A 24,928-nucleotide genomic window follows, 5' to 3' on the forward strand; every position below is an offset into this window, starting at 1 on the left:
CTAACAAAGAGAGAAGCAAGTTACGCTTCATAAACTCTTTACAAAAAGAAAGGAAATATTTGGAGCGACGTCTCCACTACCGAAAAGATTTGCTAAGAAGACGACTCCTTCAGTCGAGTTACCCTAAATCTTTTTGGAAGAGGGTTCTCTTTCAAAGATGTGAAGTAAATGTGCCATTGCTGCTTATATTTTTTTGACATGATTTTTGATGTAACTGAGCTGTTGCATTTTTTGCTGTTTCATTATCAATTTCTTCAATTGTTGGTATTGCATCTTTACATAAAATGTTTTCGATGTTTTAAGAGCAAAACGTACAAAATGTTTACTTTTTGCTTTCTTTTTTCACCATCACAGATAGAAAAACTTTTATTAAAATTAAACACGGTCTATATCTACTCATTTTTGTTTATAGTATGTAGTATATAGTGCAGTTTATGGTAGAAAATATTAAAAAAAATACTTGACCGAGGTTGTTTTCTTGACTCGGAACAGATTAAAATTTACATAAATTGTTTCTAATGGGAATAATTATTTCAGATCTCAAACAACTCGGTATTCGAACCGTTTTCTGAAACGGATGTTGTTCAAGAACCAAGGTTCAACTGTACATAGTTTGCTACAATATCAATCAGATCTATCAATCTGACGAATACATTTGTATTGTGTATATACACATGTAATATAGTAAATGGTTATGTACACAAGCACTCAAAATGACTGTGAGTCCAATTCGTTGATAGTACATAGTTTGCTATGATATCACTCAGATTTATCAATTGGACAAATATACTTCTATTGTGTATATACACATGTAATATAGTAAATGATTATGTACACAAGCACTCAAAATGAACGTAAGGACAATTCTTTGATAGTACATAGCTGGACAGGTTAACAGTCAGATTGGACTTGTACATTTTATAATTTGTAGATGTAAACGAAGATAAAAAACGTGTTTCAGCTATATAATAAAATGCTTTTGAGATTGCAGTGCGAAACAGAATTTTAATACAATTGAATTTTGCATCGCAAGTATTCTTTGTCATAGGCAAATCCTTTTTAAGTAACTCACTTTTTTAGCATAAACTGCTGCAAATTCTCAAAGTAATAACAAACTACATATGAGGACTTTTTTGCTATCAGCTATAAAGCACTACCTAGTTGTCTCAATGCTTGTAGTAACAAAAGTGGTAAGGAGTTGCTTATTTAATGTATTGCTGGAAAACAATTGCAAAAGAGATATAAATACTGAATGGATCATGAACAGCACAATATATTTGTCACTGATTTTGCTTTTGATGTGCAACTTTTACATTACCTTTAAAAAGATTTTAACAGCAAAGTGTTCAAATAAATATTGTATACTGCAAGCAAGACAACAGCAAGAAAAACAGCATTAGTTTGGTAACAACACCAAATGTAATACATAAGATTTAACCCAATTGCAGCAAGCTCAGTCTCCAAAATACAGCTTATAAAAGCATTATGTGATTTTCCATACATATAGAGCTCAAAACACTGTTCACAACACATTATACATATTTGGGACCTGCAAGTTATACTCTCTATAGAACTTCATATGAAAACTGATTATTCATTCTCCTGAGACTCGAATATCAAAGTATGTTTCAATAATTCAGTAGAAACGAGCAGAAAGTTCAAATTTAGTATGCAAATTTGACTTTTTTCCAAGAAACATTATATTTATGACAACTACCAGCCAAACACCTCTATCTCCCGAACACTCATCCTTTTGGCATCTCCAACGGTAGTTACTCTGATCAATCTCCCATAGAGTCTCTGAGTGCAAGTCATAGTGAACTCTTCTCCTGGAGGTTTTCCATCATAGTAGGCACACAAGTGCTTCTCGCTTTCATCAGCCAAGTCACTCACAGTTTCTCCAATTGTAATTTTAACATCATCCATTAATCCATCTACATAATCAAGTTGTAAGATTGATGAAACAATTTGTGAATTTACAGCACACCATAAAAAGCATTTAAACAATTACTGGATTAAAGCCCTGCACATCAGCTCACACAGTAACATTAATGTGTTGAAAAGCCTTCATAATTGTTTTTTAATGCTTTGCGCTTTGATATCAGTAATATATTGTTTATTTGTTTAGTTTCAAATATTAGCAGCAGACTAGCAACAGTTGCCTAGCTACAGGCTGCTTGACAGAGAAAATACACTGTTATACTGATACGGACTTTGATTGATTTTACTAGCTTGTGATAATAGAGTCTAGCATATTTAATTATGGTGGCTGTTTTATATAGAAATAATACTCTGAGGCTCTAAAAAACACAATTTTTTTTAACTTTGTCACTGTATTTTTGTTCTTATACGCTCAACAAGATTTCTAACTGTAGTAATTTGATCTTTCATAAACCATTTCGAAGATTTTCTCTCTGCTTGTCCTAAAGAAGCTTTTTCTTGCTTAGTCTTAGAAGTAGCCTTTGAGCCTTTTTTTGCTGATTTACTAGTTGTCTTCTACCTATTCTCCTATTAAAGCTGCATCAGTGATAGTGTGGTCCAATTCATTAAATGTTTTTGACTCATACAAAATGCTTTAGCAGACTAACTCTGGCAGTATGATAATGACACAGTATAACTGCCAAAAGCTACACCTATCAGTCTTATCACAACTAGTTAGTAATATTTGGCTGATAGCACCTTCAGCTTGTGACAGTTGCATTTACCTGATTGCCAGCCCATTACTTGTTTATAGAATTTAATGATGTGAATGCAGTGAGCGATTGATAAGTCAAGTTGAATCCATGGAGAATCTTGAATATCAGACATCGCAAGGTTTGCATCGACTTTTCTTTTACTCCCGTCTACAGCAGACCAAGGCCCATTGTAGCTCGGATATCTTCTTGAGGAGAGAGAGGCAGTCAAATGACCTGTTCACAGAAAGTGTAGACTAGTAACTACACGTATATGTGCATTCCGAAATGGAAACACTTACAAAACATCTACAAACAAAACATTAAGGATGTCTTGTAGTTCTACAGTTTGAAAAAAGACTCACGTGTGATTCTATATACATAATTTTAAATAAAAAACCAGATGAATGTTCTGCGTAAATTTTTTTCTATAAATGATTGTATTGTTAAACGGTATTATTAGGAGAATGCCTAGCGTTGAATGGGGATTTAAAATCAGCTTAGAAACAGTGAGATGTAATGTAGTTGCCTGCCATATGACATTAGACTGACACATTGCCAATGGTTAATGTGAGTAAGCTTACTAATAAGAGCTGTGAAAGCATGCATAAATTTGTTGTGCCACAGAGGGGAGGGGTAGTATATATTGTCACCCACATAGCAACATAGATTGCCCGATGAATCCTTCCATCTTGCGTAGCTCGATGGTTTAGCATATTGTCTGGGAGGCGGGACGTTTCGAGATCAAATATTTTGCGAAACGGATTTTTCATTTCAATGTTTTAATAGCTATAGCTAGACAAACAAAAGTACATGCAGACACACAGACACACAAACTTTGAGAATATTGATATATAAAACATTGTAAAGGAAACTGTCGGTTCCTTTTACTCTCCACAAGGCAGTCAAACAACGACACCGAGTGTTAAGTGTCAATGAAATATACATGTATATCGCAAAACCTCTACTTGAATGCCACCTCTATTGAACACCACCCCTACTTGAACGCCACCTTTATTTGAACGTTACTTTTTCTTGAAAGCCACCTTTATTTGACCGCCACTATGGGAGAAGGGCCGAAAAATAAAACGCCCATCGTTAATTGAGCACTACCTCCATTGACCGCCAACCTATAATATAAGTGATCAGTAGAAAATCTTTTACAAAATCATATTAATAAGGAATTGTTTACATCAATAACAATTAGTTCTCTCATTGTTCAATGCCAAGGCGTTTTTGTGCTTTTTTTGTTAAAACTTTTATAGCAACATCATAAAAATAATTAGTAACAGTAAGAGCCTAAAATTGGCTCCTTTTTAGCGGGGTCTTGATACTTCGAAGTTTGTAAAAAACCATTTACATTCACGATGGTATATGAACAACTAGTTCAGGCTAAAAGTTGTGCTTAGGGAGCAATACTTTTACGCGATGCTTTTGTGCAAGATGCAACACCTTAATGTTTTGCTATGTTAAAAGGTTATTTCAATGCTAATATTGCCTAGTTCAGCAGTGCATTAAAAGATTTGAGGTTCGAAAACATTATGGAAAATATCGAACATCCAAAAGATGTTTGGTCCATTGAAAGCAACAATCAGAACACCACTAACCCAGTAAACGATGCAAATATTTTGTTTTAAAATTGTTGCTTTTTGTTTCTGCATGTAATATAAGTACGGTTCATTTATGTCACTGGTCTATAACAATATTTTTGTAGCATTTAATAGATTATCATTTTTTAACGTGTAAATTTGCGGACTTATAGCATATTATTTGATAGCATCATATTGCAGTAAGCTGATCTTATGATTGATCGACACTCGTAATTCCTCTTCCATTGCCCATAAAAGGGCTTAATTTATCTTCCCAAATTCTGATGAGACATTTGCAAAATACAATGCCAGCTTCTACTTAAACACCATCTCTAATCGACCGTCATCTTTGTTTGAATGCTACTTTGACAATCTTTGATTTTTATGAACCCATAATATAAAAGGATCAGTTGAAAAGTGTCTACAAAATTGTATTATTAATGAATCGTTTGCATCAATGACAATCAATTATTTTGTTGTCCCACTCCAAAACCGTTAGCCTTTTTTGTTTAAACTTAGAAAACAACACCAGGGAAATAACTAATAACTGTCTCAGGTTAATAGTAGTTTCTTGGTTAATGTGGTCCTGATATTTTGAAGTACACATGTATATAAAAACGGTTTGCATTTACGATAGTACCAATCTTACGTTTAGCAAGCGAAACTTTTATGCAAATTATTTGTGCTAAATGACAAGCGTAAAAGTTTTGCTCTGGCAAAAACTGGTTTAGACGCTAATTGTAAGAGAACCCTACTAACATTTCCTGTCTACTACTAACTCACCAATTTTATTGTCTTGTGTTAAGTAAACCATCGCTGTATCCGGGTCTAAGGCGCCACAAGGGTTGTTTCGACGTGTTTTGTTTTGACGTGTCTCGACACGCCTTCACTTCCTGCAATTATCTTCCATCCACGCTCGGCATTATGACTTTTGAATTTCAACTAGTAACACGCAACTGATGATTTAATTGACGATTTTTCTGTTCAGAACATTTTGGCATTTATCGCTAGTTTGTTTCGTTTGACTTCTTGATTTAGCTGTGTGAGTGTTTTTCAAAGACGGCAAAAGGTTTGTGTCGATAATTTTCTATTTCTATAATATCGTTATTTTTTATATTGCTGTGGAAGAACTTTTAAATATGTTAATCATTTGTAGATTTCACGGTTTCGGTGTTGACTGAATAAAACATCAACGAGTCATCTCCAAATCAGTGAATCAATTCCAGCTTAATACACTTGCCAGCTACGAACCTAGCGTAAACCGCTATAGTGAAATCTTTCCTAGAAGAGAAAATAACCAACGAACATCAAAGAACTGCTGGGCGGACTTAAAGGTGTCTCGTATTTACCGAACGTGTGTACACAAGTGCCACAAATATTGAACCGACGTACTGGCTATATTCAACTATTGAGCCGACGTACTGGCTATATTGAACTATTTAAAGGACACTGATTGACGCGGGATCCCTGAGTCGCCGCGCAGACCTACACTGTTGTTATACCACACAACATCGTAACGCCATTTAAGTCGACGAATATACGTTCAGTAATTACCGAAACAACGAACCGGCTAAATAGAACAATATATCTGCCGGCTAAGAACCCTATTCAGACTATTGAGATAAGGAAATATTAGGATACTCGAAAGCTTTAAACATTTTGATAGCTTTATTAGATAACTACTGAACAATTGTAGATCGTTTAAGATTAAAAAATTTTTTAAAAATCGTCACTCTGTTTTGAAACTGTCATATAAATTTTTCTTTGAGCAATTTTGCAATCTTTTGGATTACTATTCTTGTAAACTGCCCTTCTTGGATGGTTGCTAATTTCGGTTGGTAATCGATCGGCACACGGTTTGGCCGCTGCGGTTAGTGTCTTTTCCGAAGTGTCTGACATCTTTGGCCGGTCCTCGCTCGTACTTTATAATCTATTGTGGCGCTTTCGGCCCAGTTTGCAACTGGTATTATTTTGTTGACTTCACATACCCAAACTAGACGTATTGAAATTTCTTGTAGATCACATATTTTGCAGCTTCAATGTTATTGAAGCTCTTTTGTGTAAAAGTATGAGATTTAATTTTGTATTGATATTGACTTGACTGTGGTATTTACTTTTAAAGCAATCTATTTCAGATTTTTCACCATTTTGATTTTCTGTAATTATAAACGAACTCAGGGTATTATCATTATTGCTCTTTTAAACATCATAATGAATTCAGAACAAGATGTCAATTCAGCAGAGCACACGTCACAAGCAGGTAGTGGCCACAGAATGAATAGCCCACCTATATTTAGAACATCTGATCGTATCAAAAAGTCTACATTACTCAAGGATATTCCAAAGTTGATAAATGATGAATTGGGGAAAATAGAAGATTTTCTGACGAATATGCACACTGAAGAAGAAATGCAAGATTTTTCTTCTGCTATCGAGAAGATATTAAAGGAAATACAGGAGAAGTGGGTCAAATTGTGTGAACTGACTGATGATAATGAAAGGTTAACCACACTACAGAACATGTTTGAATATTATGGGTCAACTGTTGATGATTGCAAGAGAACGTTAGCAGAGAGAATAGAAGAGGCAAGCAGGGTCAACTCCGCAGAATATGACAGTGATATAGAAAGAGAGCTGGAAGAGGCAGCTGCAAAGTTTCAGCAGCTGATGGCTAGAAAGAAGGCAAGGGACTCTCAGAGCTCTTCCACAAACAACAAGAACAATCGTCTTCCAAAATCCGAGACAGGGTCTGCAGCTTCAAACGCTGAGACAAAAATGAATAACTCCGGTTCAGGTGAAATACAAGCCCTCACCAAAGCATTGATCGCAACGATGAAGTCCACAAAGCGCTCAACCCTTGAACCCAGTGTTTTCAAGGGTGATCCTACTATGTTCAAGGAATGGGAAATAGACTTCGACGCCTACATTGAATCGGAAGGCTTAACAGGACTGCAACCACTAAGACACCTCAAGAGGTTTATTTCTGGTAAAGCATTTGATGCAGTCAGTGGGTATTTTCTTACCAACACAATGGATGCTTATGAAGACGCAAGGAAAGATTTGAAAGAAAGATTTGGTAAACAGTATGATGCTGCTCTCGGATTAAGAAAAAAGCTTGAGGAGTTTCCAAAGATTGGCACAAGGGATGCTGACTCTATGAGAAAATACGCAAATCTTCTAAGTCACATCAAATCCGCAATGCGAGGATGTGATGAGTTGCGCCTATTGAATGACAGAAACCAAAATGAGATTCTTGCTAGGAAATTACCAGAATGGATGTTGAGATCCTGGGCCAAAAAGGTGAGAGTGTGTGTAAAAGAATATAGCAGTTATCCTACTTTTAATGAATTTTCAGAATTCGTCAAAGAGCAAGCTGAAGATATGGAAGAAGAACGAAAGATCAGCGGACAGGAAGCAAGTCAAAACTATCAACATAAGCCAGATTTCAATAAAAAGGAAAGGAGCTAAGCTCCAGCCAATCCAATGAAATTACGAAGCCATTCAACAGGAACCTCTCAAATAAGTGAATGTCTTTACTGTAAGAAAACCCATCTAACGAACGAATGTTGGGCACTTGCTAAGCTGCCAAGAGAACCAAAGAACTTATTTTTTCAGGAGAATGGTCTTTGCTTTGGCTGTACTAAAAGAGGACGCGTATCAAGACAGTGCCCAAACAGAGCCTTTTGTTCCAAGACAGGATGTGGGAAAAGACATCCAACAGTCCTACACATCGACTTTTCAACAACATCTAAACATTGGAGAAACCAAGAACAAGCTGCGGTTCCAAAGCCACCAAGTGAAAGAAGCTCAACCACATCGATGCCCAGCACAAATATTCAGCCGAGAAAAGAACCAAGTGCAGAACTTAAACGGATATCTTCAAAGAAAACTGGTACAACAGGTAACTCCCTCAGCATGATCTTGCCAGTGCATATAACTACTGACAAATCTCCTGCAAAAACGCTACTTGTATACGCGCTCCTTGATTCAGGTTCAGACCTCTCTTACATCAATACAGACTTGGCGAAATATCTCCAACCCGACTACACAAGAGAATTGGTCACAGTAGAAACTCTCACAGGAGAATCAACAAAATGGGTCACTTTATATCAAGATATTAGAATACAAGGATACGAACAAGCAGACTTCACTTACTTAGATGCCTATGGTTGGAAAGATATTGCATGCAATCGCGACCACATTCCTTGCAGAAATAATGTGGCAAAACTATCTCATCTTAAAGAGTTTGCAAGCAAATTGCCACCTTTGATGGACATTCCCATTGGATTGCTAATAGGAGCTAATTGTCCCGAGGCTTTTGCCCCTTTAGAAGCATTAGTTCAAGTCAAAGGCTTGCCGTATGCCAGGAAATCAATGTTAGGGTGGACCGTCTTTGGAGCAGACAACAGACGGCAAGGAGATAGAAGACTTACTACACACCGTACATGCATCAAGCTCGACGATCATGTCCTCGTATCTCAAGAAGACATAAAATTTCTAAACATCATGGAACAAACAACGGAAGTGCTACCATCAGGGTCTTATCAGATGGCTTTACCATTTAGGCAGCGACCACACTTACCAGACAACAAACGCCAAGCCGAACAACGCCTCACTTCACTATTTAAGAGATTTGAGAGCAACTCGGAGTTTAAACTACAGTATGTACAATTCATGCGGGAGATGTTTTTGGGGGGCCATGCTGAAGAGGCTACCAATATTGTTCCTCAGAAAGGTTGTGTGTGGTATATACCACACTTTGCAGTAAAGCACCAAAAGAAAGGCAAACTCTGTGTGGTATTCGATTGTGCAGTTACATATTCGGGAACATCTGTAAATCAGCATCTGCTTCAAGGCCCTGATTTGACCAACAGTATGCTTGGGATTTTGTGCAGGTTTAGAAAAGGAAAAATCGCAATCGCTTGCGACATAGAAAAAATGTTCTTCAATTTTCATGTTACTCCATCTGACAGAGATTATTTGCGCTTTTTATGGAAAACAACACAGGGAGAAGTCAAAGAGTATCGGATGACAAAGCACTTGTTTGGAGCCACATCTTCACCTGCTGTCGCCACCTATGGTCTGAGAACTTTAGCAGACGACCATGCCGGGGAATACCCAAAAGCTGCAGAATTTATACGGAGAGATTTCTATGTTGATGACGGTATCACAAGCGTGAACACAACGGAAGAAGCCCAGCAACTTATTGAGGACGCTAGGGCTCTTTGCGCAACAGGAAATTTAAGACTTCATAAGTTCATTAGCAATGATTCTTCAGTTTTATCATCGATTCCCGAGTCGGAGAGAGCAATCAATTTGTTTGCAGATTATCTGTCCCCTCAACAAACCCTAGGATTGGAGTGGGACCTTAATACAGATTTTTTCAGATTTAGTGGAAGTGATGTTAAAGCTGGGCCTGTCACAAGACGTGGCATACTGTCGGTAGTCGGTCAGCTTTTTGATCCCATTGGTCTTTTAGCACCATTCACACACCAGGGAAGAAATATACTGCAGAAGGTCAATAAGACTAGTGTTGATTGGGATGAACCTCTCAATGAGGAAATGAAGCAATTGTGGAACAGATGGGCTACTCAACTGTCACAACTCCAACTAGAAATACCTAGGTGCCTGGATGGGTTGCAGACGCAATGCGTGTATGAGCTGCACACATTTTCAGATGTCTCGCTGGAAGGCATTGGTGCCTGCTCGTATTTGCGATCCATTGACAACCTAGGAAATGTTTGCACCAATCTTGTGTTGGCAAAAGCAAAAGTCGTACCCAGTAAAGGGGTAACCACCATTCCGAGCTTAGAGCTACAAGGTGCCTTTTTAGCTACCCAACTCAACAATACGCTTCAAAGGGAACTGCACATGGATATAAGCAAGTCATTTTTTTGGTGTGATTCAACCATCGTGCTTGGCTATATCTGCAATGATAGGAGGAAATTTCACACGTTTGTTGCTAACAGAGTTCATGGGATTAGACAAGCATCTAACACTGAGCAATGGCATCACGTACCCGGGGCAGAAAACCCTGCCGACATAGCTTCTCGAGGGATGGAGGCCGAAAAATTAAAACGCACCATGTGGTTTACAGGTTCCAAGTTTTTACGATCGCAGCCAGAACTACAACATAGATTACAGTTGGATATGTTGACACGAAGAGAAGTGTCAGAGGATGATCCAGAAGTAAAGAAAGTCCAAGTTGTCAGAGCGACTGAGATTTCAACACTCATGGACATGTACAACAAGTTGAAGAAGTATAGCACGCTCAAGGGACTGCTAAGAGCCTTTGCTTACTTACTCCAGATGGCCAAGAACAAGTCCTTAAAGATTCCTCTGACGCGACCATCAATTGAAAATATCGAAGCGGCCAAAAGATTAGTATTGAAAATTACACAGACAAAATATTTTCAAGAGGAAATCAGAGTTTTGAAAAAAGGTAACCAAGTGATGAAAACAAGTTCGTTGCTTCGATTAAGCCCCTACCTGGATCAACATGGCTTAATAAAGATTGGTGGGAGAGCAAGAAATTCTTTATCTCTTACCGAGCTAGAGAAACATTCAATAATATTACCAAAGAACTCTCACTCGAGTAAGTTATTTATTAACTACTACCATGAAACTTCACACTACATGGGACCTTCCTACACGCTAACATCCATGCGTCAAAATGGCCTCTGGCTCATATCGGGTATAAGAACAGTTAAAAAACAATTAGGTCAATGCATGCCATGCAAGAAGATGAAAAGAAAGCCTATAAGACAGCAAATGGGAGAGTTACCTCAAGACCGAACTAGCTGTGCCCCACCGTTTACACACACAGGAATGGACTGCTTCGGCCCATACGCGATTAAAGAGGGAAGGAAGGAAATGAAAAAGTACGGATTAGTTTTCACATGTTTGTATAGTAGGGCTCTCCACATTGAAGTTTTAGACGATTTAACTGCCGACGCCTTTCTCAATGGACTACGTTGTTTCATCGCCATACAGGGTTCTGTGATAAAGCTCTATTCTGACAATAGAACAAAATTTGTCGGCGCCAAGAATTTGTTGGATGTGGAAGCAAAAAGATGCCTATGCGATAGAGGCATAGAGTTTGTATTTAATTCCCCGACGGCAAGCCACCAGGGAGGCGTTTGGGAGAGGCAGATCCGTACCATCAGAGCAGTGCTCAATGACATATTAAGGCAAAGTTCTAGACTCGACAGTACTTCCCTAAGAACGGCATTCTATGAGGTTGCTGCTATTGTCAACAACAGGCCCTTAGGAGCAATCAACATCTCTAATCATGAAGAAACACCAGTCACACCAAACATGATTCTAACAGGAAGAAAGGAACCCACTGCGCCACCACCTGGAGATTTTGATGAAGCAATATACTGCCGTGCTAGATGGAAAAGGGTACAGTGGGTAGCTCAAGAGTTTTGGAGAAAATGGAAGCTGGAATATCTAGACAACATCACGCGTCGTCAAACCTGGACGAAAGTTGAAGACAATTTGAAGGTCGGAGATGTTGTACTTATAGTTGAATCCAATGAGCCGAGGAACATGTGGCAAATAGGGCGAGTTGAAGATGTGTTTCCAGGTAAAGACGGTTTAGTGCGTAAGGTGACTGTGAGGCTGGGAAATTGTAACCTAGACAAGAAGGGGCGAAAGATGGCAGAACCAACTTATCTTCAACGTCCCATACAAAAATTGGTAAAACTCTTAGAGGATATATAATTCCCACTTACGTTGCCCATATTATATCGTTTAATAGCAACCTCCTATTGTGGTGCTAATTCAACTTTAGATGTTAGTTGTTTTTTTTTTGGTTTTTGTTGTTGCTTGTGTTGGTTTTGCTGTTGTTAGGATAAAACTTTATATATTTTGTATTACTAACGTAACCTTCAAATCTATTGTTTTCTATTAGAATATAACCTTGGTATTACTACTATAGTTTTGCAAAAAAGGGTGCTGACATGAAAAAAAGGACTTTTGTTGAGTCCAATTACGTACATGGTGCAGCGGAAATATAAAATCTATTAGAATTTATGTTTGGTGGGAGTGTAAGAGAACCCTACTAACATTTCCTGTCTACTACTAACTCACCAATTTTATTGTCTTGTGTTAAGTAAACCATCGCTGTATCCGGATCTAAGGCGCCACAAGGGTTATTTCGACGTGTTTTGTTTTGACGTGTCTCGACACGCCTTCACTTCCTGCAATTATCTTTCATCCACGTTTGGCATTATGACTTTTGAATTTCAACTAGTAACACGCAACTGATGATTTAATTGACGATTTTTCTGTTCAGAACATTTTGGCATTTATCGCTAGTTTGTTTCGTTTGACTTCTTGATTTAGCTGTGTGAGTGTTTTTCAAAGACGGCAAAAGGCTTGTGTCGATAATTTTCTATTTCTATAATATCGTTATTTTTTATATTGCTGTGGAAGAACTTTTAAATATGATAATCATTTGTAGATTTCACGGTTTCGGTGTTGACTGAATAAATCATCAACGGGTCATCTCCAAATCAGTGAATCAATTCCAGCTTAATACACTTGCCAGCTACGAACCTAGCGTAAACCGCTATACTAATATTGACTAGTTATGCAGTGCGGCAGGAGGTTTGAAATCAGAAAACGTTGTCGAAAATATTGGACAACCAAAAGATGTTCGGTCTATGAAAAGCATCAATCAGAACGCAGCTAGCCCAACAAAAGATGTAAACATTTTCTTTAAAAAACGTTGATTTTTGTTTCTGTATGTAATATAAGTATGGTTCATTTATGCCACTTGTTCTTGAATATATATTTGTATCATTTAATAGATTATCATTATAAAACATATAAATCTGCAGGCTTATAGCATATTATTTGACAGCATCATTGCCGCAATCTGACCTTACGATTGATCGATGCTCGTACTTCCTCTTCTATTGCAAATTAAAAGCTAGTTTTGGCTGCAAACTCTAGCAAAAATATCAATGAGTGCAATGGGTTTTTTATGCTTTGATGGTAAATGTAGATATAAAATAAAAACATGACTTCAACTTTAAAGCGAAATGAAAATTGAAAGCTCCAACAAATTGCAAAGCAGGACACAGGCTATAATATTATCTCAGGACAATTGCAAGATATATAGATATCAACTATTAATAATAGATATCAACTGGTAGAAATGTTTCTTTGCTTCTTATTACATATTTATTAAGGAATCTTGAACAAGCTGGAAGGAAGTTAGCAGATTTATTGCACCCAAAAGGCTAATTATCGTTCCATCAAAAAAGAGGGAACTGTAGACAACATTCACTTCGCCAGTAACAGGGCTAAATTTATCTTTTCAAAATTCTAACCAGCCATTTAAAAAATACCACCCCAGCTTCTATTTGAATGCCATCTCAAATTGATCACCACTAATAGAGGAAGGTTTAAAAACTAGAGTGCCATGGCGTTCAATTAGAGGTTTTACGGTATTTACTGAATCAGTGTGTAAGTATACATACATGACAGAAAATAAACCACATTTAAGGCATGCAGAGAGGGTGCGCATAGCGCTCTCTTTCTCTCTCTCTCTCTCTCTCTCAAAATGACCGAATCTTATTCCTTTTATACTTTTACTTTTGTTTGAGGCTCCGCCCCTATTAATTTGTTTTACGCTTGGTTTCTTTTTTACAGTCTTCTCTTTTTTGCTTTCCTGGTTTCTTCTCGGTAGCTCGACTGCTTCAACAGTGGCCAGGTCTTCTTTGGTGTTTTAAGGCTTGGCACTATGACCGCGGTGACCAGGAAACCTACAGCTACCACCCTGTTCACAGCACTTTGCCGTAAAAAGTATTATATCGCTTGATATGATTTGTCATGTATGATACATTACCTTGTATTATATTTTATTATATTAAAATGTATTATGTTGTCTAGCATTATATATTGCCATATTATGATATACGATAATATATTATCCTATATTTTGTTTTACTACATTGTATCACATTACATTATAGTGCCTTACAATAGTTACATCATGTTATATCGCAATATGTTATATTTTCAACGTTTTTACTTTACATTAACTAACTTGAATTTTCTGGCTGGTTTGACTAACCTACTTTTAAAGAATTTTGTAATGCATATGTGTTGATATGTTTCTTTCAGATAATTGTGCACCGAACAAGGTTACATATTCATATTGACAAAACTGGTTCATCAAATGTTGGTTTAAGAGTCAATTACAGGTCATAGAACTCGGAACAACTAAAATAAGTCAGTTGATGATAACTCAACCTACTGGTTTATTTTCTATGAGTGACCATTTAAATACTTAACAAACCTTCATCTTTGGGGCACTCAGTAATAGTAGGATCTCTAAACATAGGCTCATAGTACAATCAAATATTTTTTTGTTCAGTCTATGACTTTTAACAGCGAAGCCAAGTTAATAGCAGATGGTAAAAAACTATGTCATCAGGTCAAAGACTATTATACAACATTTTCATCAAAGAAAATAAAAGAACAAATTAATTTTTGCTAAAAGAAACATATGTTTCAGATTTTCTCTAAAAATAACTACGCAGTCGAATTTAAAAATTATTGATTGTTTTATATAAGCAAAAAGATCAAAAGTCTGCGTAATGCTGTTCAAACTTGAGATAAATGTTTATAGAAGCAGAAAAAACACTTTGCATAAGATACCCTCTCGTTGACTACAAAATCTTTTTAGAGAAACATCTTCATTCTGATATATTGACACAACGATTATCAGAATTTGTCATTCTCACACCGTATCCTTGAACTCAGTAATAACTCATGTCTGACAAAAACCATTAATAAGTAGTGTGATTTTGAATAGAGCTTTAGAAACTGTGTATTACCTGTGTCAATGATATGGCAGGCAGTAATAATAAAGTTGCCAGTAGATTATTAATCTTACTCACAGGAGTAACATCTTCAAATGGTTTTACTACAACTAGCTCTTAAAAATGAAAGAAATCTACATCTACTTTATTAGCATACATACTTCTGCATGTCTGTACTAGCTCCACCATGTCCTCAAACATCAGACTGCCAGAGCTGCAAGAGTCATTACCTATAGTGTTCACACAAAGTTTCTGGCCACAAGCTCTGTTCTCATTTCTACCTCCATCAACATCTGAAAGTATGAGTTACAAAACGGTGCTGTCCTCAGGTCTTCTGATAAAGTTTTTTATGTTTACACTTTTATAAGTATTCTTTTGACACCATGATCTGGCAAAAGTTGCAGTAGCGTCTGTACTTTAGCATTTTTTTAAGCATATCTAGACTGCAGCTGACTATATTTTACCTACATAGTCTTTCATAGTGGTGTAAATAATAGTCTTCATCAGGCTTGTAGTTCTGTGAGTTGACATCGACACTATCACATGAATTATTATTATTGTGTTGATCAGTCAAGCAACTTCTGACCACAGCAGGATCAAATAAAAATTTAATACCTGTGTGTCAGAAACCGGATCGTTTGCAAAAGGAAATGGCTGGTGCCAAAAAATAGGCTTCAGAGAGTTGTTTCATATTGAAATTCAGAAATAAATATCTTAACGGCAACCATTTAAACTTAACAGCATTTGTATGCTTTTTTTGTTACTAAGCAACGACTTTATAAACTTCTACAAAAAAATGAGGTTTATGTTGTTGTATCAGCAAAAGAGTTAACTCCACACAAGCAATCAGCTTGTAAAAGAAGACATCAATTAATCCACATCCGATTACCACTAAGATGGTAAGAGACAAAAGACAAAAACATATGTTCAAAAAAGAAGGAATATAGCTAGTTATCAGAGAGTTAAAAATATATTATTTGTTAGAGAGCATTCTTCTCAAATTAGCAATTAACACGTGTATACAATTTCGCATAAAGATTAGGGAATTATTTGGTAGGTCATTGTAAAATAGACACGGTGTTTTGATGGCTACACAAAATTATGTTGTTATTTTAATTGCATATTTTAATTTCAAGTTTGACAAATCATATTTATATATATTGAAAAGAGCAACAGATTAGCTGAGGAATGAAAAGATAATAAGTATTCTCTAGTTACCACCATACGCTGAGGATGAAGAAATACGACTGTACACAAAAGAGGCGGGGTCTCTAACTTCATTGCATGCCACAGCAGGAAGATGAGACATTTTGCAAACTTTGCTTCCTTCATTAAAATTGAAAGAGTAGCAGTTATCCTCAAGAGTTGACAAACACTGAATGGAACAAGCTTTCACATTAGCAGTTGTGGTTTCATTCCAGGTTTCAATTAGGTCTCCTCCAGTTGTGTTTTTATACACTCCTGAATGCATCTCTCTGCTATCCTTTAATAAAAAAAAGATAGGCATGAAGAAAAATTAAATACTTCATACATTTTGTGTACAAGTTACCAAGATAGCTGAAGATTAAATGGGTTTTTCTTTTGCTCATAATATCTCAAAACATAGAACTCTAATTAAACTAAAATGTACTGAACAGACAGCCATTTTTCATTATCAAAAAATATTTTTATACTTTTATCAAGTTGGTGTAGCAGTTTAGAGCATTTCCATTAGCTCTAAATTTCTATTTTCAATTAAAATGTTATAAACACTTTATGGTTTGTTAACTTACCGCCACGGACAGTCCAGTTTGACTGAAGAGCAATATCGCGCAGAAGATTTGGAGCCTCATATCTACAAAGCAGAGTTAAGAAAATAAAATCCCAAGTCCCTGACATCTATATGGTATTTCTAACTAAAGCAAAAAAGTAAAGCTGAATCATGAATAATACCTGATAGACTAGGTGTGTTTTATCTAGAACCAGCAGTCTGCAACTGACTCAGTCTCTTCATAGCTGAATATGATAAAGGTGGCTAATAATCATTAATTAATGACTGTAGGGCCACTAACACCGAGCACTCAGGCTGAAAGGTCACGAACTACAGCTGGCACGTGTTTTAAGCTGAGCAATTGTGTAATAGCCAGCTGGGCTACGAAATCTAGACGAAACAGCTAGGGTCGTCCCAGTTGTTCTGGACAAAGAGTCAGCTCAGGTACCTCAGCTATACTCCACTCAGCTGAATCGACCACATTATGGCTTGCCTGCAAGAGCCGAATCACGTACACACAGTTACATCACACAAGAATATGGCAGAAAGTAATAAGCAGGAGGCGGAGCCTATTGTAGGAAAAAGCCTAATTATAAAAGATCCTGACTAGATCCTTACAGCATATTCACACCGCACACGAGCTCTCTGCATGCATGCTCAGTTGTTGTACAAGGAAATACATGTGTATATATATGTACATATGTATAAACATATACATTAGTTTATTTAATGTATATGTTTCAAAGTAGTGAATTTAAAAATTACAGCAGTTTGAAAAAGTTTTAAAACCTTTACATTTGTTTTATTTTTTTCTTAGTTCATTCGAACTGCACAAAAACAACACTTTTCCCATGATATGAAGTTTAAAAGTTAGGATGGTAAGTGATGTATATGTTAAACCAGTATAATTTTTTAGTCGAATAACTTTTTATTACCTTTATAACTTATTATAACTTATTATTATTATATATGTATATATATATATATATATATATATGTATATATATATATATATATATATATATATATATAAATATACAGGACAGATAGCGCAGTTGGTAAGGTATTGGGACCGTGATCATTAGGTCCTCGGTTCAAACCCCAACAACTGCACTTTTCTGGTGGTCCTTGGATGAGACCCTTGCTTGTATAATGTCTACAACCTCTATGATGAGTGCAATAACCAAAGCCATGCCGGCTCGGACGTCGCCCGGTCAAACAAGGTCCGCGCTGCCTGTAGCTGAACCAGGACAAGGCAGTGAAAAATGGGCTACTGGTTCAAAACGGATGAAATGGACTTGGACTGATAACACGGACCTCATGCAGTGCTACTTTATGAGTGAACCTCAAAAGTGGGACTATATGGGAAGGATGCGGCAAATGTGGATAAACATGCGCCCTGAATTGCCACTAACCGCTAAGCAACTTGTAGCTCAGAGGAGTAACATAATCAAACGGCACCTCATAACGGAACTTGAGGTAGATGAAATTAGGGAACAGTTCACCCAAGTAGCCTCAACCAACGAGGAGTGCATATCAACACACACCGTCACGCATACACATAGCATGTGTTGACTCACGGGTTGAAGAAGACATGCACTTGGACCTTGATCCAAGGGTGAGAGAGCTTGCAGAAAATATCATCAACAAGATTTCAGCTGCTAATGATTATGGAAGCAGGGTACCACTACGAAGAGTTAGCAAGGCCATAAGAAGCTGTTAGAAGACATTAACATGGCACTGGAGACGATCTCAACTGGATCAATCAGTGAGACTAATGCCTTAATCTACAGTACAGCAACCGTCATCTTGGAAGAGATGGATATTAAGCCAATGCCAACAAGGCTTCAAGCCATTCCATCCTGGCAGCTGAGGCTACAAAATAAGATGAAGGACTTGCGCAAGAAAGTTAGTAGGCTCAGTGAGAGATCTAACCACAGCTTGGAGCGTCCAAAACGGGGAAGCCACAATAGAAGCTCTAGAATCTGCCAAACAGCAGCTAGTAGCACTCTCGGCACGACTGAAGCGGTACACCAAAGAGCGGGATAACAAAAGAATGAACAAACTGTTCATCAATAATCCATCTAGAGTGTATTCCCAGTTCAAAGGTGCACTGCAGAGGCCAATGTCTGAGCCTCTACGATCTAGCACTTCAAAGTTCTGGAAGGACATCTGGGAGAAAGAGACTACTCATAACACCACTGCAAATTGGCTGAAGAGGCTTAAAGAGAACCATCAACACACTGTGGCTCAGCAAGGACTTACCATCAGCAAAGAGGACATCAAGTGCAGAGTGCAGCGTATGAAGAACTGGGCAGCACCTGGCCATGACATGATTCAAGCCTTCTGGTTAAAGAAATTGACATCACTTCACACTAGAATGACTAAGCAGATGGAATGCCTAATAGGACAAGGTGACCATCCAGAATGGCTGACCAAAGGACAAACTGTACTTCTGATAAAAGATCCAAAGCAGGGGCCGATTCCCAAAAACTATCGACCAATAACGTGCTGGCCCACCACTTGGAAACTGCTCTCAGGAATAGTTGCAGACAAACTGGAAGAGCACATGAGTCACTATATGACCAGTGCTCAGAAAGGAATTGGGCGCAACACCCGAGGAGCTAAACATCAGTTACTGGTGGATCGGACGGTCTGTCAAGACAGCAGGAGAAGGCAAACCAATCTTGCCATGGCTTGGATTGACTACAAAAAAGGCCTAAGACTCAATTCCCAAAATAGTTGGATACTTGAGTGCCTCAGTATGTACAATGTTCACCCTGCTCTTGTGGCATTCATCAAGATGTCAATGACCAAATGGAAGACGGAACTGGAGGCTAATGTCAAAAAGCTGGCGAGTGTACAAATTAAGCGAGGCATTTATCAAGGTGACTCCTTATCACCGCTGCTCTTCTGCATATGCCTAAACCCTCTAAGCAATATGCTGGAGGAGACTCAATATGGGTACCAGTTTAAGAGTGGCACCAAGATAAACCACCTCTTCTACATGGATGACATCAAGCTGTACGCTAACAAAGAAAGGGACATTGATTCGCTAATACGCCTCACTCAGGTATACAGCAAGGACATCGGAATGACCTTCCGTATTGAGAAATGTGGAAGGCTTATTCTTAAGAAAGGCCATTCTATGCTCACAGATGGCCTAAGAATGCCAAATGGTACCATCAAAGATATAGAAGAAGGGTACACGTACTTAGGGATTATGCAAAGCAACATCAACCACGAAGCCGAGGTACGTCACAAAGCCATTACCGAATACAAGAAACGCCTTCGGCAGGTCTTACGGAGCCAGCTCAATGCCAAGAACCAAATCATGGCAATAAATACCTACGCACTGCCAGTAATAAGATATCCAGCAGGCATAATAAAGTAGACTGAGGAAGCCATCAAAGAAACAGATATAGCAACTCGTAAACTGCTAACCATGCATGGAGCACTCCACCTAAAATCTGATACTACTAGATTGTATCTTGATAGGAAAGATGGTGGTAGGGGACTCAAAAGTGTACAGCAGACAGTGAAAGAGGAGGAGCAAAGTATCAAAGCATATGCAGCTTCCATGGCCATCTCAAATAAGTTGCTAGCTGAATTTCAATCGGCTGCTCTTACAACGGACCAACGCCCTGATGATGAGGAAATTGACTGGCACACGAAGCCTCTTCATGGTGCTTACCACCAACAAATATCTAAGAATGGCGATCTTCACCAGACATATATGTGGCTGAACAAAGGAAACCTAACGGCCAATACAGAGTCGCTAATCATGGCAGCCCAGGAGAAAGTGCTCCCAACAAGGCAACTCCAAACGAGAATCTATCACACTAGAGACGATCCTAGATGCAGACTGTGCAAAGATGCACCTGAGACCATCCAACACATCATCAGTGGATGCAGGCAGCTAGCAGGGAACGCATACATTGAGCGGCATAATCATGTCGCAGGTATTGTGTATAGAAGTCTATGTGATGAGTATGGCCTTAATAAACCACAACACTGGTGGGAAGCTCCTGGTAAGGTGAATGAAAATGACCGCGTTAAGATCCTCTGGGACTTCTACATCCAAACTGACAAGCATGTCCTAGCAAACCAACCAGATATAGTGGTGGTAGACAAGGAGAACAAGAGGGCTACTATAATAGATATAGCAGTACCCAATGACTACAATATAGCCAGCAAAGAAAAAGAAAAGGTAGAGAAATATCTCCCTCTTGGAGAAGAACTTGAAAAATGCTGGAATGTAAGAACAACTGTAATCCCAGTAGTCATTGGGGCACTGGGCGCAATAATACCGGCGCATAAAATGTGGCTTGCCCAAATACCAACAACAATCAACGCAGGTGAGTTGCAGAAAAGTGCACTATTGGGAACAGCTAAGATCTTGAGGCGAGTGCTCAAACTCCCAGGTCTCTGGTAGGAGACCCGAGTTAGAGCAGAATTTACCACCCATACGGGGTATCCGGTGTGAGGAAACAATATATATATATATATTTATATGTATATATATATAAATATATATATATATACATATTTATAAATATATACTTAAACATATATATATAAATATATACTTAAACATATATATATATGATATATATGAATATATATTTATATAAATATATATACAACCATATGTATATATATTACGTATGTACATATATAATAGCAGCATGCTCAGCATTGTACAGGCACTTAAAGTCATCTTATAAGCAACAATAGATAATGTAGTTGCCTGCCACTTGCTATTAGCCTTACAAATTGCCATCGGCCAACTTGAGTAAGTTTACTAATGAAAGCTAACTACTTACTCTCACGACTGAGCACGCATAAATTATTCTACTACTCTTCATGACGTTGCATCGTAACGGAGAGTGGTAGCATATTTACACTCAGTTATCGGCATGTATCACCTAAGGAATCCTTCAAGCTTTTGTGGCTTAATTGCTAAAGAACTGGACTGGAAAACAAGGGGGTCAAACGAGCAAACGAGCAAATCTTCGGCGATATGGATTTTTTATTCCGATATTTTAATAGCTATAGCTGGGCAAACACACACACAAACTCAGAAAAAAAATCTAATGGAACAAAAGGAACTTTGTTCCTGTACTCTCCTCAAGACAGTCAACCAGTAAACACACTGAGTTTTCACCACCAAAATATATTTTTAAGCAATATATAATGTTGCCTGCAGCTGAGTAGCAGGTAACATTATATATTATTTTCTGTCCAAAGACTTTTTATTCTTCGGGCAACGCCGGGTAGCACTGCTAGTATAAATATATATATGTATATATGTATTGCTCCAATATCTATTTTGGAAGCTCAAATTCTGTGTGTTTATTGTTTGACTGCTTTGTAGAAAGTAATGGGTCGGGCAGTTTTCTTTGCCTGACTTTGAATATATAATTCCAGAAGGGAGCATGCAAACTAATAGCTGCAGCTGAGTAGCTTCGTTACACAAACTATCTATCTATCCAGCTTGTATCATCAGTATCATAGCAGCTGAATTATGTAGGCAAATATGTTTATGTATCAACATAACTGACTATACACTAAAATAAAAAACTCAATCTCTTCACTATTTTGCTACTGTGAGCTTGCTTTAAAGTTCCTGAGTCAATAACACTTGCTATGCCTTTATCATTTGGCTTAGAGTATATATTTGCAGAAACCTCCCATAAAATAGGAATTACATCTGACAATAACTAGCCAAAACATTAAATAATTGTGATTGCTAGGGTTCATCTTTTTAGAAGTAAAATTGTTTAAATTCCAGCTGCTAGCTTCCAGAACTTTTACATAGATGCATTATACTGAAACTTCTGAACAATAAAACGCTTGTCAAAACTAATTGGTGAGTTGAGACCTGCTAGAGCTAGCAGAACTCATGATAACATACAGACTCATACTGTTTTTGGTGTTATGCCTGTATATGGAGTTACAATATTGTAGCATTCTTTAGTTATATTGATCTGTATATTGGAATGATTGCAGTTTTTTCTTCTGTATGTACCGGTTACTCATATCCAATCTTCTTGTCTGAGAAAAACCTTTTTATCTCTAACACAGCTTAGAAAATTATGCCACTTTTATCTGGTACAAGGTCATCCACTAGCACAATGATTGCATATCTGCAAGCTATCTGATTGTGTGTTTGTATAAATGTGAAATATATAATACAAGGTTTTGGTTATCCGTTCAGTTTACTTTTAGGTCTTGTAAAGGTAAAGGAGAGTTTAGAGAGTTTTGATTTTATTTCGCAAAGTTCTAATCAGAGACAGCACAGAGTCACTCATAGACAATCGCGGATTATGCTTGAGAGTCCCTCAACTGAGCAAAATAATTTATGGCTTGACATCATCAGTACTGTTTTTTCATGGTAGTGTTCGAGAGTGTACATATACCTGCAGTTTTTAATTTCTATTGTCTATGAACACTGGTAATCTCACACAGTTAACTCATCACAGTTTGGTAAAAATGAGCGATGGGTGAAAAACAAAATGAGTCAAACCTTGTTTTGTCTCTGAAGAGATTTGCTCTTGATTACTGCATTTACTTTGGCAAAAACTATAACCAAGCACCAATCTCATCATTACGTATATGCGGCTGCAATGAGCTGAAGCTGCCATTAACTTGATAAGTAAATACAAACTTGTGGTTTTAAAACTAAAAAGCTTGTTATATGAAAACTGATTAATGACAACCCATTTACATCCCTTTCATATCAAGTTAATGAATTTTTTTATAGGAGGTAAACATTATTAAAGACGGCTACTTGCTATAATATTAACTTTCTCTTACCTCATCAAGATGAGTTCTACGGAGTGATTACTTAAATACAAACTGATTATAAACTGTGGTTGCAACTCTTGCCATCTATATATGAAATACTGATATGAGCAGCTTTGGCTTTGCTGCCTTTGCTGCCCTTATAACACTGCCTTGCTTTTCCGCAAAAGTATTTGTTAACTGCAGAAACATCTCTTAACTTCATTCACTTGAGCATTGCTGATGCTTTGAAAAAGAAAAGAGTGTGAAGTAAATTTGTCAAAATAAAGCTCAAAAACTACTTCTATGTTCGGGCAAGAAATATGTACTAAAGACAAACAGAAATTATGTCTTTAAATAGTTTCAAAAATATACACTTTTCAGAGTTATAAATATAGTTGAGCACCTAGGAACAGAGATATAGTAATCAGGTTCAGTGATATTTGCATATTATTGGCCCATCCAAATTTAATTTGCATCTAAAATGCCAAGCATAATTAAATATGCCCTGATTCCATTATCACCAAGCTATGTAGCTCTGTCCACTAAAGTCTATATCAATATAAAAGAGATATAATAATCTCCCTGTCGAACATTATGTTGCTAAACAACTAGTCTTTACACACAAAACCACTAAACAATAAAATACAGGAGTCAACTTGAAAGCCATTAATCAACAATTATTAATGATGTTGAATTCAGAAATATTTCGGTTTGAGCAGACGAACTAAGTTTTTATGAAAAGTGCAACGACATAATTTCAAAGCTTAGGATAGTGATGCCCCATCCTAATCTATATCAAACTCATGGCTGAGATTGATATAGATTCGCACTAAAAAGAGTAAGCACTAAAAGAGTGAAATCTCCATGAAGTCAACTCGTACTATCAGTTGCTCATTGAAGACACTCTGTTAAAATATGTAAGCAAGCACTAAACTGGCCATAAGGCAAATGCAGCTGCCGTAAGCTGAAGTGCTATTTACCTAACCAGTCAACACAAACTAGATGAAGTAAAACTTGAGCAAAAGTAAAATAAAATCTTTAGTAAAAGTGGATTGATTAATTCAAATTTATACCAGCTCGGCTTCCAACTTTGGCCAATTTTAGAAAATAGGCTATTAAGCACAGGTTTGTATTTGGCTAGTTGTAACTAAAACAGCCACCATAATTGGCAATGCCGTGTTGATATTGTTATGGCCAAGCTAGCATAGTTGCTTTGCTTCTGTCAATACAGAGTGACATAATTTTGTCATCACACATTCTGTTATTAGACAACTAGTCTTTGAGGACAAA

At 37.3% G+C, this 24,928-nt stretch overlaps 2 protein-coding genes across 2 annotated transcripts; one reads left to right on the forward strand and one right to left on the reverse strand.

Annotated features, from left to right (window-relative positions):
• Positions 1 to 1,713: 1,713 nt before the first annotated feature.
• Positions 1,714 to 3,363, reverse strand: LOC137400493 (uncharacterized). Its single transcript, XM_068086819.1, has 3 exons — positions 3,330 to 3,363; positions 2,706 to 2,909; positions 1,714 to 1,934 (listed from the first exon to the last, which is right to left on the reverse strand). Exons 1-3 carry the CDS (start codon positions 3,361 to 3,363, stop codon positions 1,714 to 1,716), a joined length of 459 nt encoding a protein of 152 aa, XP_067942920.1.
• A 4,381-nt stretch (positions 3,364 to 7,744) lies between these two features.
• On the forward strand, positions 7,745 to 11,986 carry LOC137400494 (uncharacterized). The gene has a single exon (XM_068086820.1). It carries the CDS (start codon positions 7,745 to 7,747, stop codon positions 11,984 to 11,986), a length of 4,242 nt encoding a protein of 1,413 aa, XP_067942921.1.
• The last annotated feature ends 12,942 nt before the right edge of the window (positions 11,987 to 24,928 follow it).

Source organism: Watersipora subatra, chromosome 7 (assembly GCF_963576615.1).
Source record: "Watersipora subatra chromosome 7, tzWatSuba1.1, whole genome shotgun sequence".
NCBI classification, from domain to species: Eukaryota; Metazoa; Bryozoa; class Gymnolaemata; order Cheilostomatida; family Watersiporidae; genus Watersipora; species Watersipora subatra.